Source organism: Lycorma delicatula, chromosome 4 (genome assembly GCF_047948215.1).
Source record: "Lycorma delicatula isolate Av1 chromosome 4, ASM4794821v1, whole genome shotgun sequence".
In the NCBI taxonomy this organism is placed as follows: Eukaryota; Metazoa; Arthropoda; class Insecta; order Hemiptera; family Fulgoridae; genus Lycorma; species Lycorma delicatula.
In genome coordinates, this window is record NC_134458.1 from 216,756,078 (window position 1) to 216,770,637 (window position 14,560).

The 14,560-nt window shown below is 34.8% G+C and overlaps 1 protein-coding gene and 1 non-coding gene across 2 annotated transcripts in view; one reads left to right on the forward strand and one right to left on the reverse strand.

The window, feature by feature from the left end:
* LOC142324284 (uncharacterized) overlaps positions 1-14,560 on the reverse strand; it is a 46,651-nt gene that overhangs the window by 18,049 nt on the left and 14,042 nt on the right. The window contains exon 5 of the mRNA XM_075365200.1: positions 10,943-11,153. Coding sequence (XP_075221315.1) covers positions 10,943-11,153 — 211 coding nt within the window. The remainder of the gene's footprint in view (positions 1-10,942; positions 11,154-14,560) is intronic.
* Positions 1,097-1,168, forward strand: TRNAM-CAU (transfer RNA methionine (anticodon CAU)). The gene has a single exon. It is a non-coding gene; the product is annotated as a tRNA-Met (tRNA).

Consider the following 14,560-nt stretch of genomic DNA (forward strand, 5'->3'; position numbering starts at 1 on the left):
AAAAAATGCCACCTGATTTTTATATAAACCAAAAATAAAACTGCTTTCCATATATTGAAATCCAAATTTTCTTAACATTTCACTTCATTCTAAATTACAAAAGATTTTTTTAGCTGTGATTTTTTATGAAAAAGAATGTAAAAGGTGATTTATTCTTAAGCCTGCCTTTTAAAAATGGTCTGAGGGACAGAATGGCTTCCTTGAACCTTGTTTTTTCTGAAACCTAACTAGTCTTCGTTTAATATACTTTCTAATTCATGCTCTGTTTTTCTGTAAACTATGTTAGTGAATATTTTTAATGAGTAAAATGTTAAACTGATGGTGCAGTTGTCATCATGTTTATTCCTGATTTTTTCATGATGGCAACAGTTACACCTTTTTTAAAATGTCAGGGTATTTCTCCAGTCTTATACATTTGGTATACAGCTTATTTAGCCCCCACTTCACTCATATTGTATAGTAATTCAAATTGTATATGATTATTAAGGGCCACAATTATGAAATTTAAAATCGATATATTTGATAGTAATAATAGCCCACTAAAAATACTTTTTGAAATATTTTATTCATATTGATACACAATTATACATTATATAGATCATTGGTTAAATTAATGAATAATTTTCTATTATAAATTTCGGGATTAATAAATAAATATATATATAAATATTTATATTAAAAGATATTGACAACTTGCTTTCAAATTACATGAAATTATTTTTATATAAATAAGTAGTAATAGTAGGAACCTTTCTTAAGATGGTTAGGTGGGTCTTTTTAATGTATCGTGCCTAGTAGAAAAGATTTCAACAGAAAGTTTAAAAGCGGGTAGGTAAAAAGAGAATGAAGGAATAATATAAACAACAAATAGATGTGAAAAGAAAAATCGAGAATAAAAAGTTTATTTTCCAAACAATGGAAAGAATGTTTAGAATATGTAGAAGATTTGAAATAAAAAAATAAAACAATAGTGGGACAATAGATTTTTTTAAACTATTACACTTAACTGAAGAAAAGTGTTGATCACTGTTGATACGTTGGAACTTCTATTCCTGAGAGTATAAGTATAATAAAGAAGGAGGAAGCGGTCGTGTTCAGCAGAGTGGCGCAGTGGAAGCGTGCTGGGCCCATAACCCAGAGGTCCGTGGATCGAAACCACGCTCTGCTATTTTTTTTTTTCCTAATCTCACAAAATTCACAGTTACAACCTTTCCAATCGTAGATCTAAACATTATAAATACGGGCAACACAATATTATGATCGTCACCAAGCAAGAAAAAAAACAGCAGCAACGGGCAAATTATTCAGGCATATCCATACATTTGCCTTCCATTCTGAGTGGAAAGCAACACTGTATAGCGTTCGATCGAAGGCATTACGTGTGTAACTGAGAAAACTGTGAAAAAGTAGTTCTGATATTATGCGAGCTGTTCGGTAACTTTGCTGTGGACGGGAATCCTAGGTTCCATTTGTACATAGTAAAAGTAAATAATCTTTGTGAAGTTTATTATTGATTTTGTAACAATAAATACATGCCTTATGATTCTTACATAGTTTATTGATATTCGTTAGTTGTAAATTTCATAATAAAATCATATTTATTGTTTAACTTATAATTTACTTTCTTTTTGTAAATATGATATTCAAGAGTAAATAAATTATATATTTGTAGAATTTTAACATGTTCCATCTCTCAATATCCTTTGTAGAATTGATAACACACTACAGCAAAATTTAGTTATATATATTTGATTAATGTGTTTTTTAAGTGTTTCTGTGAGATGATTTTCTATTCAGTTGTTTGTATTACCTGTGTGTCTAGGTAAATATGTAAACTAGTCACTTTAATTACTAAGTATCAAGTCTAATCACCACATTTCTATTTATATAATCCTACATTGGTATGTTTTTCAATGCATGTTTTACAGTCTTTTTTATTTTTGTTTACAGTTTTGAAAGCATCATTCATTATAACTTTCTTTTATTTAACATTTATAATTTTGTATTTTATTGATTGACTGATGTACGTTACCTTGTTATTTAAGTTAACAGGTGTGTTTTTTGTTTTATTTTGTGTATTAGTGGAGGTGGGTATGTATTAACCCACACCATTATGTTGAATTTCTCCATGTATTTGTCAGTCTGAAAGGTTACTGGTATGTAAATTAGGTAATGTCATGTAATAATGACATGCCATGTTAGGTAACTATTTGTGATCTGAATAAATATGTTAAGTGTGTAGTGGTTTTCTAAATATTTTAAATGAAAACCTTTGAAACCAAAGAAGTTAAGTAACTTTTGTTGTGTTCATTTTATGCAGTGGAGTGTAAATTGGGTTGTAATTTTCTGATGTAAGTGTGAAATGCATGATAATGTCTTAAGAAAATGTAACTTAAGAATGATGATGTAAGTGTAACTTAAGAAAAAATTGAAAACAGTTTCCATATAATTTGAAAGTGAGAAACTAAATAACCTTTAGTTAAAAAAAAAAAAATAAAGACTATCCTCATTGTTTTTGGAGTTATGTTGGCAGCAGTCTCATGCTATCCATACTATGATGGATGATTATGAATTTTGAGGCATGTGAAAAATTCTATGCCTGACCAGGATCTGAACTTGGGTTTTCCTAATGAAACGTATAGATGCTACCACTCCACCACAGAATCTCAACTTTCAGCATAATACAAGCATAGTGTTTCACTACAAGGAATATTTGTGATTGGATTGAAAAATTTTTAAATGGTCGCACTAATATTATGGATGATGAAGGAACCAAATTTCCACCCGTTGCCACAAGTGATGATAGATAACACTGAGTGCTTATATAATGTGGTTTTGTTAGAATGATGAATGACTTCTGATAAAGTTATAGACTGAACATAAATTAGTTATGGTCCTGCTTATAAAATGCAAGATGGGTCTGAAAACAACTTACAATGTTGCATAAATAAACATGCTTGAATATCTGCAAAAAATATTTCAATTACTATGGTAATGAAGGTGACATCTTCCTGGAAATAATTATCATTGGTGATGAAATATATATTACTTTAACAAGCCAAAGAGATTAAGGAATAGAGATACAATCATCTACCAAGAAAAAATTCAGAACTCATTCATCAAAAAAATTGATGCTTACAGTTTTTTTTTACTAAAACACCCAATTTTGGAGTAGTATCAGGAGGGTACTCAACAATAAACAGTACTTGTTCCAGTAGGCTGCTTTTTAATGGTTTAAAGCATGGGTCAAAAGGTGTATTATTCAGTGATAATGATTACCCAGAGGCAATACTGCTACTCACACTGTGAAGTGCTCCAGAAAATGAAGTTTGAGGTAATGTTTCATCCTTCTTTATAGTCCTGACCTTATCTTTTAAACTCTTCTTATTTGGTCCATTTAAGTAACATTAAAAGGAAATTAATCACTTTGAACCAAGAACTGAAGGATATAGGCAATGGGTGGCTGCTGTAGTAATTTTTCCTGAGGATGTAGAGAAGCTTGTGAAGAGATGTAATGGTGTATTTGAAAAGTAAAAAGGTTGCATTGAAAATTAATAAGTTTTAAAGCTGCACAACAAACAATTTGTTACTTTCCCTGGTATTTAAGAATACATTATTATTTCTACATTGTTATTCAGCAACAGCAATGCAGAACATTTGGTACTTTTAAAATTAGTATTACTTAAAAACTCATCAACAGTATAAAAAAAATATTATTTTTGTAAAAGAATTATACTTAATTTTAAAGAAACTCGAGGGAGAATCTTTTAAATAGGTCATTATGTGTTTAATTCTATTAAAAATTACAACAGAAACATTAAAATATGACTCTTGCTAGCCAAATTCTGCTGTTTAAATTAAAATGGTTTGGCACTGTTTGGTTTGATAGAGATGAATATAATTATATTTTCTAATAGATTATTTTATTTCTTAGCAAAACCTTAATTAACATAATACATTTTTCTTGTTAATTTATAAAATTATTACAGAATTACTATGAGATTTTTTTTGTCTTCAGTTATTTGACTGGTTTGATGCAGCTCTCCAAGATTTGCTATCTAGTGATAGTCATTTCATGTTGATATACTCCCTACATCCTACATCCCTAACAATTTGTTTTATATACTCCAAACGTTGTCTGCCTGCACAATTTTTTCCTTCTACCTGTCCCTCCAATATTAAAGCGACTATTCCAGGATACCTTAATATGTGGTATTTAAGTCTGTCTCTTCCTTAACTACATTTTTCCAAATGCTTCTTTCTTCATCAATTTGCCGCAACACCTCTTCAATTCACCCATCTGATTTTTAACATTCTCCTATAGCACCACATTTCAAAACCTTCTAAATCTTTTCTTCTCAGGTACTCCAATCATCCAAGTTTCACTTCCATATAAAGCTATGCTCCAGACATATACTTTCAAAAATGTTTTCCTGACGTTTAAATTCATTTTTGATGTAAATAAATTATATTTCTGACTGAAGGCTTGTTTTGCCTGTGCTATTCGGCATTTTATATCACTCATGCTTTGTCCATTTTTAGTGATTCTACTTCCCAAATAACAAAATTCTTCTACCTTCATAATCTTTTCTTTTCCTATTTTCACATTTGGTGGTCCATCTTCATTACTTCTACTACATTTCATTACTTTCCTTTTGTTCTTGTTTATTTTCATGCGGTAGTTCTTGCATAGGACTTCATTCATGCCTTTCATTGTTTCTTCAAAATATTTTTTACTCTCAGCTAGAATTACTATATCATCAGCTAATCGTAGTATCTTTCTCTTTTCATTTTGTATTGTTATTCTGGATCTAAATAGTTCTTTAACATCATTAACTTCTAGTTCTATGTGAAGATTAAAAAATAACGGGGATACGGAACATTCTTGTCGGACTCCCTTTTTTATTACGGCTTCTTTCTTATGTTCATCAATTATTACTGTTGCTGTTTGGTTCCTGTAAATGTTAGCAATTATTTTTCTATCTCTGTACTTGAACCCAAATTTTTTTAAAATGCTGAACATTTTATTCCAATCTACGTTATCGAATTCCTTTTCTAGGTCTATAAATGCCAAGTATGTTAGTTTGCTTTTGTTTAATCTTCCTCTACTATTGATCTGATCGCTAAAATTGCTTCCCTTGTCCTGTCCCTATACTTTTCCTGAAACCAAATTGGTCTTCTCCTAACACTTCTTCCACTCTCCTGTCAATTCTTCTGTACAGAATTCTACTTAAGATTTTTGATGCGCAACTATTTAAGATAATTTTTCTGTATTTCTCACATTTATCTGCTCCTGGTTTCTTTGGTATCATGACTATAACACTCTTTTTGAAGTCTGATGGAACTTCCCCTTTTTCGTAAATATTGCATACCATGTATAATCCTATCTATTGCTTCCTCACCTGCACTACGCAGTAATTCTGCAGGTATTCCGTCTATTCCAGGAACCTTTCTGCTTTTCAAATCTTTTAATGCTCTCATAAATTCAGATCTCAGTATTGTTTCTCCTCTTTCAACCTCTTCGACTTCCTCTTCTTCCTCTATAACACCATTTTCTAATTCATTTCCTCCGTATAACTCTTCAGTGTATTCTACCCACCTGTTGACCTTTCCTTTCGTATTATAAATCGGTGAGCCATCTTTGTTTAACACATTATTAGATTTTAATTTATGTACCACAAAATTTTCCTTAACTTTCCTGCACGCTCTGTTTATTTTACCAATGATCATTTCTCTTTCCACTTCTGAACACTATTCTTTAATCCACTCTTCTTTCGCTAGTTTACACTTCCTGTTTATAGTATATCTTAATTGTCGATAGTTCCTTTTAGTTTTTGCATCATTAGCATTCTTATATTTTCTACGTTCATCCATCAGCTGCAATATATCTTCTGATACCCAAGGTTTTCTACCAGTTTTCTTTTCCGTCTAAGTTCGCTTCTGCTGATTTAAGAATTTCTTTTTAACATTCTCCTATTCTTCTTTTCATTTTCTGCCTTATCTTTTTTACTCATACCTCTAGCGGTGTCCTCCTCAAAAGTCTTCTTTACCTCCTCTTCCCCAAGTTTCTCTAAATTCCACTGATTCATCTGACACTTTTTCTTCAGGTTTTTAAACGGCAATCTATATTTCATGATCACTAAATTATAGTCGCTATCAATGTCTGTTCCCGGGTAAGCTTTGCAGTCAATGAGTTCATTTCTAAATCATTGGTTAACCATGATATAATCTATCTGGTACTGTGCAGTATCACCTGGCTTTTTCCATGTGTATATTCTTCTATTATGATTCTTAAACTGGGTGTTGGCAATTACTAAATTATTCTTCGTGCAAAACTCTATAAGTTGGTTCCCACTTTCACTCCTTTTGCCTAGCCCATATTCACCCACAATATTTCCTTCCTTGCCTTTTCCAATACTTGCATTCCAATCTCCAACTATTATTAAATTTTCATCCCCTTTTATGTGTTTAATTGCTTCGTTAATTTCTTTGTATATACACTCTAAACTCAACCTCATCACCATCGTGGGCACTTGTAGACATATAGACGTTAACAATCATTGTCGGCTTAGGTTTTGATTTAATTCTTATTACAATGATTCTGTCGCTATGTATTTTGAAATACTTCCTTATCTTCTGTCTACTCTCTTCCCTATCTTCTTGTTCATTATGAAACCTACTCCTGCCTGCCCTTTATTTGAAGCTGTGTTGATTATTTTAAAATCACCTGACCAAAAGCCGTTTTCCTCTTCCCTTCGAACTTCACTAATTCCTACTACATCTAGATTTAATCTACCCATTTCCCTCTTTAAATTTTCTAACCTACCAATCTTTTTTAGACTTCTAACATTCTACACTCTGACTCATAGAATGTTATTTTTCAATTTTCTTGTTACTCCTTTCTTAGTAGTCCCCTCCCAGAGATCCAAATGGGGGAATATTTTACCAAGAAAGGTGCCTCCATCTTTGTTATATGAAAATGCAGAGAGTTACATTTTCTTAGAAAAAAAGCAGCTGTAGTTTACTATTGCTTTCAGCTGCTCAGTACTCTGAGTGATATTGATATGCCCTTAACAACTACTGAAAGAGCTGCTGCCCTTTTTCAGGAATGATGCCTTATTCTGGCTCTCAACAGATACCTCTCTGGTATGGTTGCACCTTTGGTCCAGCTACTCTGCATCACTGAGCACGCAACCCCGCTCAACATCGGCAAGGTCTCATGATTCATAAAGGTAGATATTCATAGATTACTATGAGACAACAGTACAATAAAATTAAAATGAAAGAATTTAATTTCAAATGCAGATAAAACTTCTAAAATTGTAATAAATAACAGCATTATAAAAAATGATCAGAACTGGAAAAAGGAATTTTTTTTATTCCTATCAGATCAAAGAAGTTAAAATGCAAATGAGGTCACAATCAGTTATGAAATTATCTAGTGCTAAGATAAGATGATGAAGAAGATGATTAAGATCTCACCTTAATTTTTCACGAAAGTATTTTCGGCAGATCCTGCATTCTCAGTTATGATTAAAATAATTCTATTATTGTACGAGGGTAAGTCAATTATTATCCGCAATTTAGTTATATTTTTGTTTATGTTGGTATTACTGTCGTGTTGCGTAGATGACGCATGCGTGGTTTAATTGTTGTTATGTCTGTGCAAGTTTGATGGTGGTAGGTTAGTTCCATTATGGCTGCCCTGCCGTTAACCATGACTGCTCTGCTTTCTGTTTACACCAAAGAAGAGCAACGTTCAGTGATCTGTTTTTTTTAAGGTCGGAAGGTGTATCAGGGGCCGAAATTCATAGAAGACGTTCGGTACAGTACGGGAACAGTGTGTTGCCGCAACGGAGTGTATGCGAATCGATTGAAAAATTCAAAAATGGTCGCAAGTGTTACGCACGACGAAGGAGCCGGACAACCGTTTACCGCCACAAATGAAGAAAACATTGAGCGTGCACGTGACATGGTTTTCTTAGACAGGCGAGTAACTATTGATGAAGTGGCACATCGTCTGCAAATTAGTCACGGTTCTACCTACGAAATCATCCACAACAAACTTGAGTTTCATAAAGTCTGTGCAAGATGGGTCCCAAAACATCTCATACAGTTGCATAAACAAACTCGCTTGGACATCTGCCAAAAGAATTTGGATCGCTATGGAAACGAACGGGCATCTTCTTAGACAGAATCATCACCGGTGACGAAACATAGATCCATCATTACGAGCCGGAGAGTAAAACAGCAGAGTATGGAATGGAAACATCCAAATTCGTCCTGCAAAAAAAAGTTCAAGACCCAACCGTCCGCAGGAAAACTTATACTTACGGATTTTGGGACTCACAAGGCCCAGTACTGGAACATTATGATGAAAGGGGCACGACAATAAACAGTGCGCGTTACAGTGAGATGCTTACTGCCAAGCTGAAGCCTGTAATTCTAAGCAAACGCTGAGGACTGCTGTCGAAAGGGTTGTGTTGTTGCACGACAATGCCCGTCCACATACTGCTGCTCACACTGCTGAAACGCTACAGAAACTCAACTTTGAAGTCCTGATCTTGCCCCTTCTGACTACCACTTGTTTGGTCCACTCAAAGAGACATTAAGGGGCCGTCGATTTACCTCGGATGAAACAGTGAAAGAAGCGGTGCATTCCTCGCTCGCAGCTCAACCGAAAACCTTCTTTTATGAGGGCATCAGGAAGCTTGTGCAACGATGGACCAAGTGCGTTGAAATTCAAGGGGATTATATTGAAAAATGATGTAATGTAAGTTTCCTATTTGTATTGCAATAAAATTTATAACTACATTGTGGATAATAATTGACTTACCCTCGTACTGCAATAGGAAACAGATTTTTAATAAAAAATTGTCTTTGTAGCGGTAGCTGGTATTAATCAGAGTATCGAATTGAAATGTTCCGCTGTATAAATTGATTAATCAAGAGTTGGCAAATTTTTATAAGATGAACAGTACGTCACGTACTGTATAATAAAAATTTAAAAATAAAAATACTAAAATAATGAAAATTTCATATTAATTTATATAAGTACTGCTGCTATCTGTTGCAGTTTTTTTAAGTCCACGACAAACCTTCGTCCTGGAGAGTCTTTGTTTTCGCAAGCAAAGATTAGGAAGAGCGTGGAGTTTTCTGACGTTGAGAAGAAAATCGAACTAAGTTTCGACTAATGGCAATGAAGCGATGTCAAAATATTTGGTGATTAAGAAAAAAGAAGGTCATTTTTTCCAAGATCAGCCCTTTTGTGATCGCTCGAGGGATAACAGAAGCACCCGGAGGACCTGTTAAGAAAACAAGGAAGACTGCGATAGGATTTTTTGTAGAGACCGTCAACGACATTCAGTTGCTCAAAGCGAAGGAGATTAGACTCATTACCGTTGAGGTTGTACCACGTGGTACAATAAATACTTCCAAAGAAGTGGTTGTGTGCAGGAAAATTGCTTAACTGCAAAGAAGATGAAACTGTAGAAGAACTGTATGAACAGGGAGTTGCTGTATGTCGACGACTAACTACACAACAAAACGAAGAAGTCGTACCTTCCGCGTCGTATGTCTTGACGTTTCACAAACCACATGTCCTGATAAAGTGAAGGCTGGATGCCCGTGCTTTCATCCCGATACCATTATGGTGTTTTAGATGTTTGAAATTTAGACACACAGCAGCGAGATGCACAAAAAAACAAATGGGTACTTGTTGCAATCCGTTGCACCCGGATGATCCGTACAGGGATCCACCCTTCTTTCTTTCTTTTTCCTGTTTAGCCTCCGGTAACTACCGTTTAGATAATACTTCAGAGGATGATATGTATGAGTGTAAATGAAGTGTAGTCTTGTACATTCTCAGTTCGACCGTTCCTGAGATGTGTGGTTAATTGAAACCCAACCACCAAAGAGCATATCGGTATCCACGATCTAGTATTCATACGTGTAAAAATAACTGGCTTTACTAGGACTTGAACGCTGGAACTCTCGACTTCCAAATCAGCTGATTTGGGAAGACGCGTTCACCACTTGACCAACCGATGGAGTCAGAAGACTGTCCGCCCTCAGCCTCACTACTCACCAGACGTGGCTACTTGCATTTTTTTCTTATTTCCGAAATTATATTAAGTGATGAAAGATGCTGTTTTGAGACTATTAATGATATTAAAGCAAATTCGTCACAGACCTTAGAGGCCATTTCAAATGAATCTATCCAGGATTGCTTGCGAAGTGAAAACATCGCTGGGAAAAGTGTGTAAATAGGGGAGAGAAGTGCTTTGAAGGCAACAAGGACCAATAATCTGTAAAATTAATAATAAAGATTAAAAAAATAAAGTTTGGTTATTTTCAGAACAGACCTCATGTGTGTGTGTGTGTACATATATATTTAATATAATACATATATATGTACAGAGTGTATCACAAAGTTCTCCCGGGACTTTCAAAGTTCTACTTGAGAGAATAATGAAAAAAGTTCATACAAACATATGTCCTAAAATCCTTTGTTTGTGAGCTAAGGCTGGTGAAGTATTATGCTTGGATGTTAGCTTCCCTGGTGAAATTGTGTAGAACATTAATTAAGGGACATAATTAGTGATTTATTATGGTTTTTAACCTGAAAAATCAAATAAAATAAGTCCCAGAACCGTATCTGCAGTAGTTTTTGATAAATCTGGAGTGAGATCCAATAAATTAAGGTAAAAAAATTATTTTTTTGTTTGACGTACAATAACTTTGTTAAATGGGTAATAAATATATAAAACTTTTAAACAAAACTTGTAGAGAATTTTGTACAGAATTCTGAACAAAATGGTTTAAGCTAAATTGAATAAAACAAAGAAAAGTTAGAAAAATTTGAATATATATATATTTGATATGTTATAAACATTAGCATGTAAAAAAATATTAACTTGAAAAAAATGAATAAAAAATATACCTTCATGTGAATGCCAGAAGAATAGTCCTGGAACATTAGGCTGAAAATAATACCTGAAAATCTGAGAATCTACTATGGGGCATTGTGTTACCATAGGTACGCCATCCATAAAAGGGGTACCAAGTTGTCTTATTCCATGCCAGTGAACAGTAATTCCAGTACCCATCATTTTGTTCTTCACGTCAACCACAACTAAATCATTTTGACAGACCTGAAATGGTTTTTAAATGTATTTCTGATGAACATTATTTCACTAGTGTATGCTTTAATTCTATTTATTTTTACTTGTGTGTTTTCCATCTGATTATTACCAAAAGCAAGTTTATACCACATAAGGAATGAAAGGTCTTCTATTCTTTGTTGTTCCTTAGTTTTCTTACCAAGAAAGCGGAAGTATATTTATACTTTTTTTACATTGTTGCATTTAAACAAGTCAAATTTTTATATATTTGGCATAAAAAAATTTATACCCATGTTTTTTTGGTACATTAAGTTTAATGTAAGATATTATCAGAGGAGAAACTATGATCAACCCTGTTAAAACCAGTGGGTTTAAAAAGAACCATTGATCATAATGGAATGTAAATGGCTGTAGCAGCAGAGAATCAGGACAGAGATCAGTATTGCATGTCAGATATCACAATCAAAAAGAAAATACTAAACCTTTGATAAAACATGGATCAATGTTTATTGTGATAGTCAGTAGAGAAGTTTGGAAGGGGAATCAGAAAATAGATTTTCTTCTTCAGTCACTGCCATCCCAAACCAGTAGCGGGAAGACCCACCTTCACACCTGGTGAAGACCCGGTAACGTCACACGGGGTGGTGTGATGTTACCGGTCGCCACACCACCCCATCCGTTCCAAGTCCTGAGGGGCTTTACCGGAGGTCGTCTTTAGACCCTCTAACTGATTACATCTCACAGTCATCAGCCAGGCCACGGTCGGGATGCCACTGATGTAAATGCCTCGGCAGACAGTTGCATCAGTAAAATACAAATCAAATTTCGCTTTCACATAGCCTCAAACGGACATCTTCACATCCAACTTAACATGATTCCCTCAAACTAACTGACGGAAACCGCGGAAGCACAAAGCCCGCGCCTAGTAAAGATATGACAACACCGTTCGTGACTGTGAATACCTCAGAGAACGAACGAGTTTAAAGTTAAATCAGTGCTACACTCATACCAGTCAAAATTATGTTTTACGCAACATAGAAATTCAGACCTACACCCAATTAAGTCGACCAATTTAGGTCACCTAACAAGGGGAACGCAACCTCATTCTCGTCCATGAAGGAGCCGGGGACAAACCCCACACCCCCACCCGGTCCCATCATGATGTCTCGCGTGGCATTACCAAGTCACGATTACGACCGCCACCGGAGGAGGGAAGCCACATCCCCGGTTGCACGTGTTAACATACCCCGGCGGCATGGCCCCTCCCACCAGTGGAAGCCCCAAAGCGAATCACAAACAATACCAATATAACCGTGGCACGATGCCAATACGCCTACCTTCAACCAATCCAATACCTAAGCCCAAGTGCCTTGATTAAACTCCCTCTGCAGACCTACACACCGCAAGAGCGCGAAGAAAACCAGTCACTATAGACCACTCCTCACAGATCATCCAGTTAATATGGAGTTCCAGAAAGGAATGTATTCTCTCAAGTTCCCTAACAGCTCGTGAACGTTTGACCTCGTATCTGGGACAGACGTGGTCCACTGTATCATCATTCCTACAATCCGGGCATTGACTCGAATCCACCAAACGAAACCTAGCCAAACTCGCATGAAAGGCACCATACCTGGAGAGAAACTGTGTAATATACCAACTGGGGGAGACCCACCCAATTGTATCTAAATCAGACACTATGGGAAATATGCCATGCATGTAGCGACCTGTGGGGGATTCGCCCCACCTGACCTGCCAAGACACAAGGCCCTGGTCTTCAATCTTCTGCTTTCGTTCTGATGTCAATAGGTACCTTGGAAATGTAGCGTTCCTTACACTCAGTAGCCAAGATAACTATTGGTTTGACTCCAGCTATAACACAGACTGCCTCCTGCAAGACTGTTCTTTAACTGCCTATAACAGCCAGTAAGAGGAGTTGCTGGGCCTGCAGAAAAATGTCCGTGTAATACCTAAAAGCCATGCGGTGAGCCCAGACACCATACACTGCCAGTATATTACCTATAGTGAGTTGGTTCTTAGACAACTCTTAGTATAGATATTGTCAGCTGGATAGTTATTCACTATCAACTTCCAGCATGCTCTTCTTTTGTGATAATTATTCTTTAATATTAAATATTAATATTTTGAGTATTAGTTGTTAATAACAACTAATCCCCAAAAATTTTAAATTGAAATTCAGTTTTTTGAAAATTAAATTGTAAAACATGCAAAACACTTCATAACAGTAAATCTTTTCAAAAGCTGGAGCTAAGAAATTTATCAGGATCCAGACTACAGCATTGATTTGACTTTTTCAGATTTCTGTGTGTTTCTAACAATGAAAAGTAGCTTTTATGGCAGATAATTTCACTTAGATGATGATGTGTATTGTAAACTATGAAAACAACTTCATAAAAAATTTCCCAGCTTCTCTACCAATTCAGTTTTGGCTTATGGATTTAACCACTAGATAAGTGCAACAACCAAAAGCTGTACAATTATCCACATACAGCTATGCAAGGAATACATTGAAAATAAAGTGTATTTGTATTTTCTCAAAATGTATAAATATTTCTGAAAAAATAAATTTTTAAAATGATGCTGGAGTAGGGAAACTAATTTTCTGATTCATTTTGTCTAAAACTATTAAATCTTAATACAAGACCAAATTCTACCTTCCTCTCAAATGAAACTATCAGTAGTTAATGATTAATCAAATTTATAATTTTAAGAAATCTTTTTTTTTACTTTCATCAGAGTGCTTTTAATCATTCTAGTGACTTTTCTTACTAACACTAACATTTCGGTGAATCACATAAAAACACAGTATAGTGTGATCTGAATAATGTGTATTTTGCAGTTCTACTGGAATCTATTCTTACATTAGTTTTTAGAAAGACTGAAAATCTGATTTTACCTGATAACAATCTTATCCTTTTGCAGGGATTTTTGTGTTACCACTGTATAGGTAACAAAATTCCTAGTTAGTTCTACTGGTATTGTAACCCAGTACCCCATTGACCCCACTAAAGAAAAATAGTTATCCTACCAACAAAGAGAAATAGCCATAAATTAGCTTCTTGATGATACCCAAGGAAGAAAGGGTAATGAAAGGGGATGGAGGAGGAAGGGGCTAATCAGTTGGCAGGACTGCCTCTGATCAGGATAGTTAACATCTTAGCCAGTTCAAAACAATGTTAATGTGTATCAGCCCAGTAAGATTGTAAACAGGCATTATTTTTTTTACTCTTTGTTTAAACACAATGTTGTCAAAAACAGAACTGAAATATTTCTGTTTAATTATATTCCTGCCTTTCTTTCTTTTTCCTGTTTAGCCTCCGGTAACTACCATTTAGATAATACTTCAGAGGATGATATGTATGAGTGTAAATGAAGTGTAGTCTTGTACATTCTCAGTTCGACCAATCCTGAGATGTGTG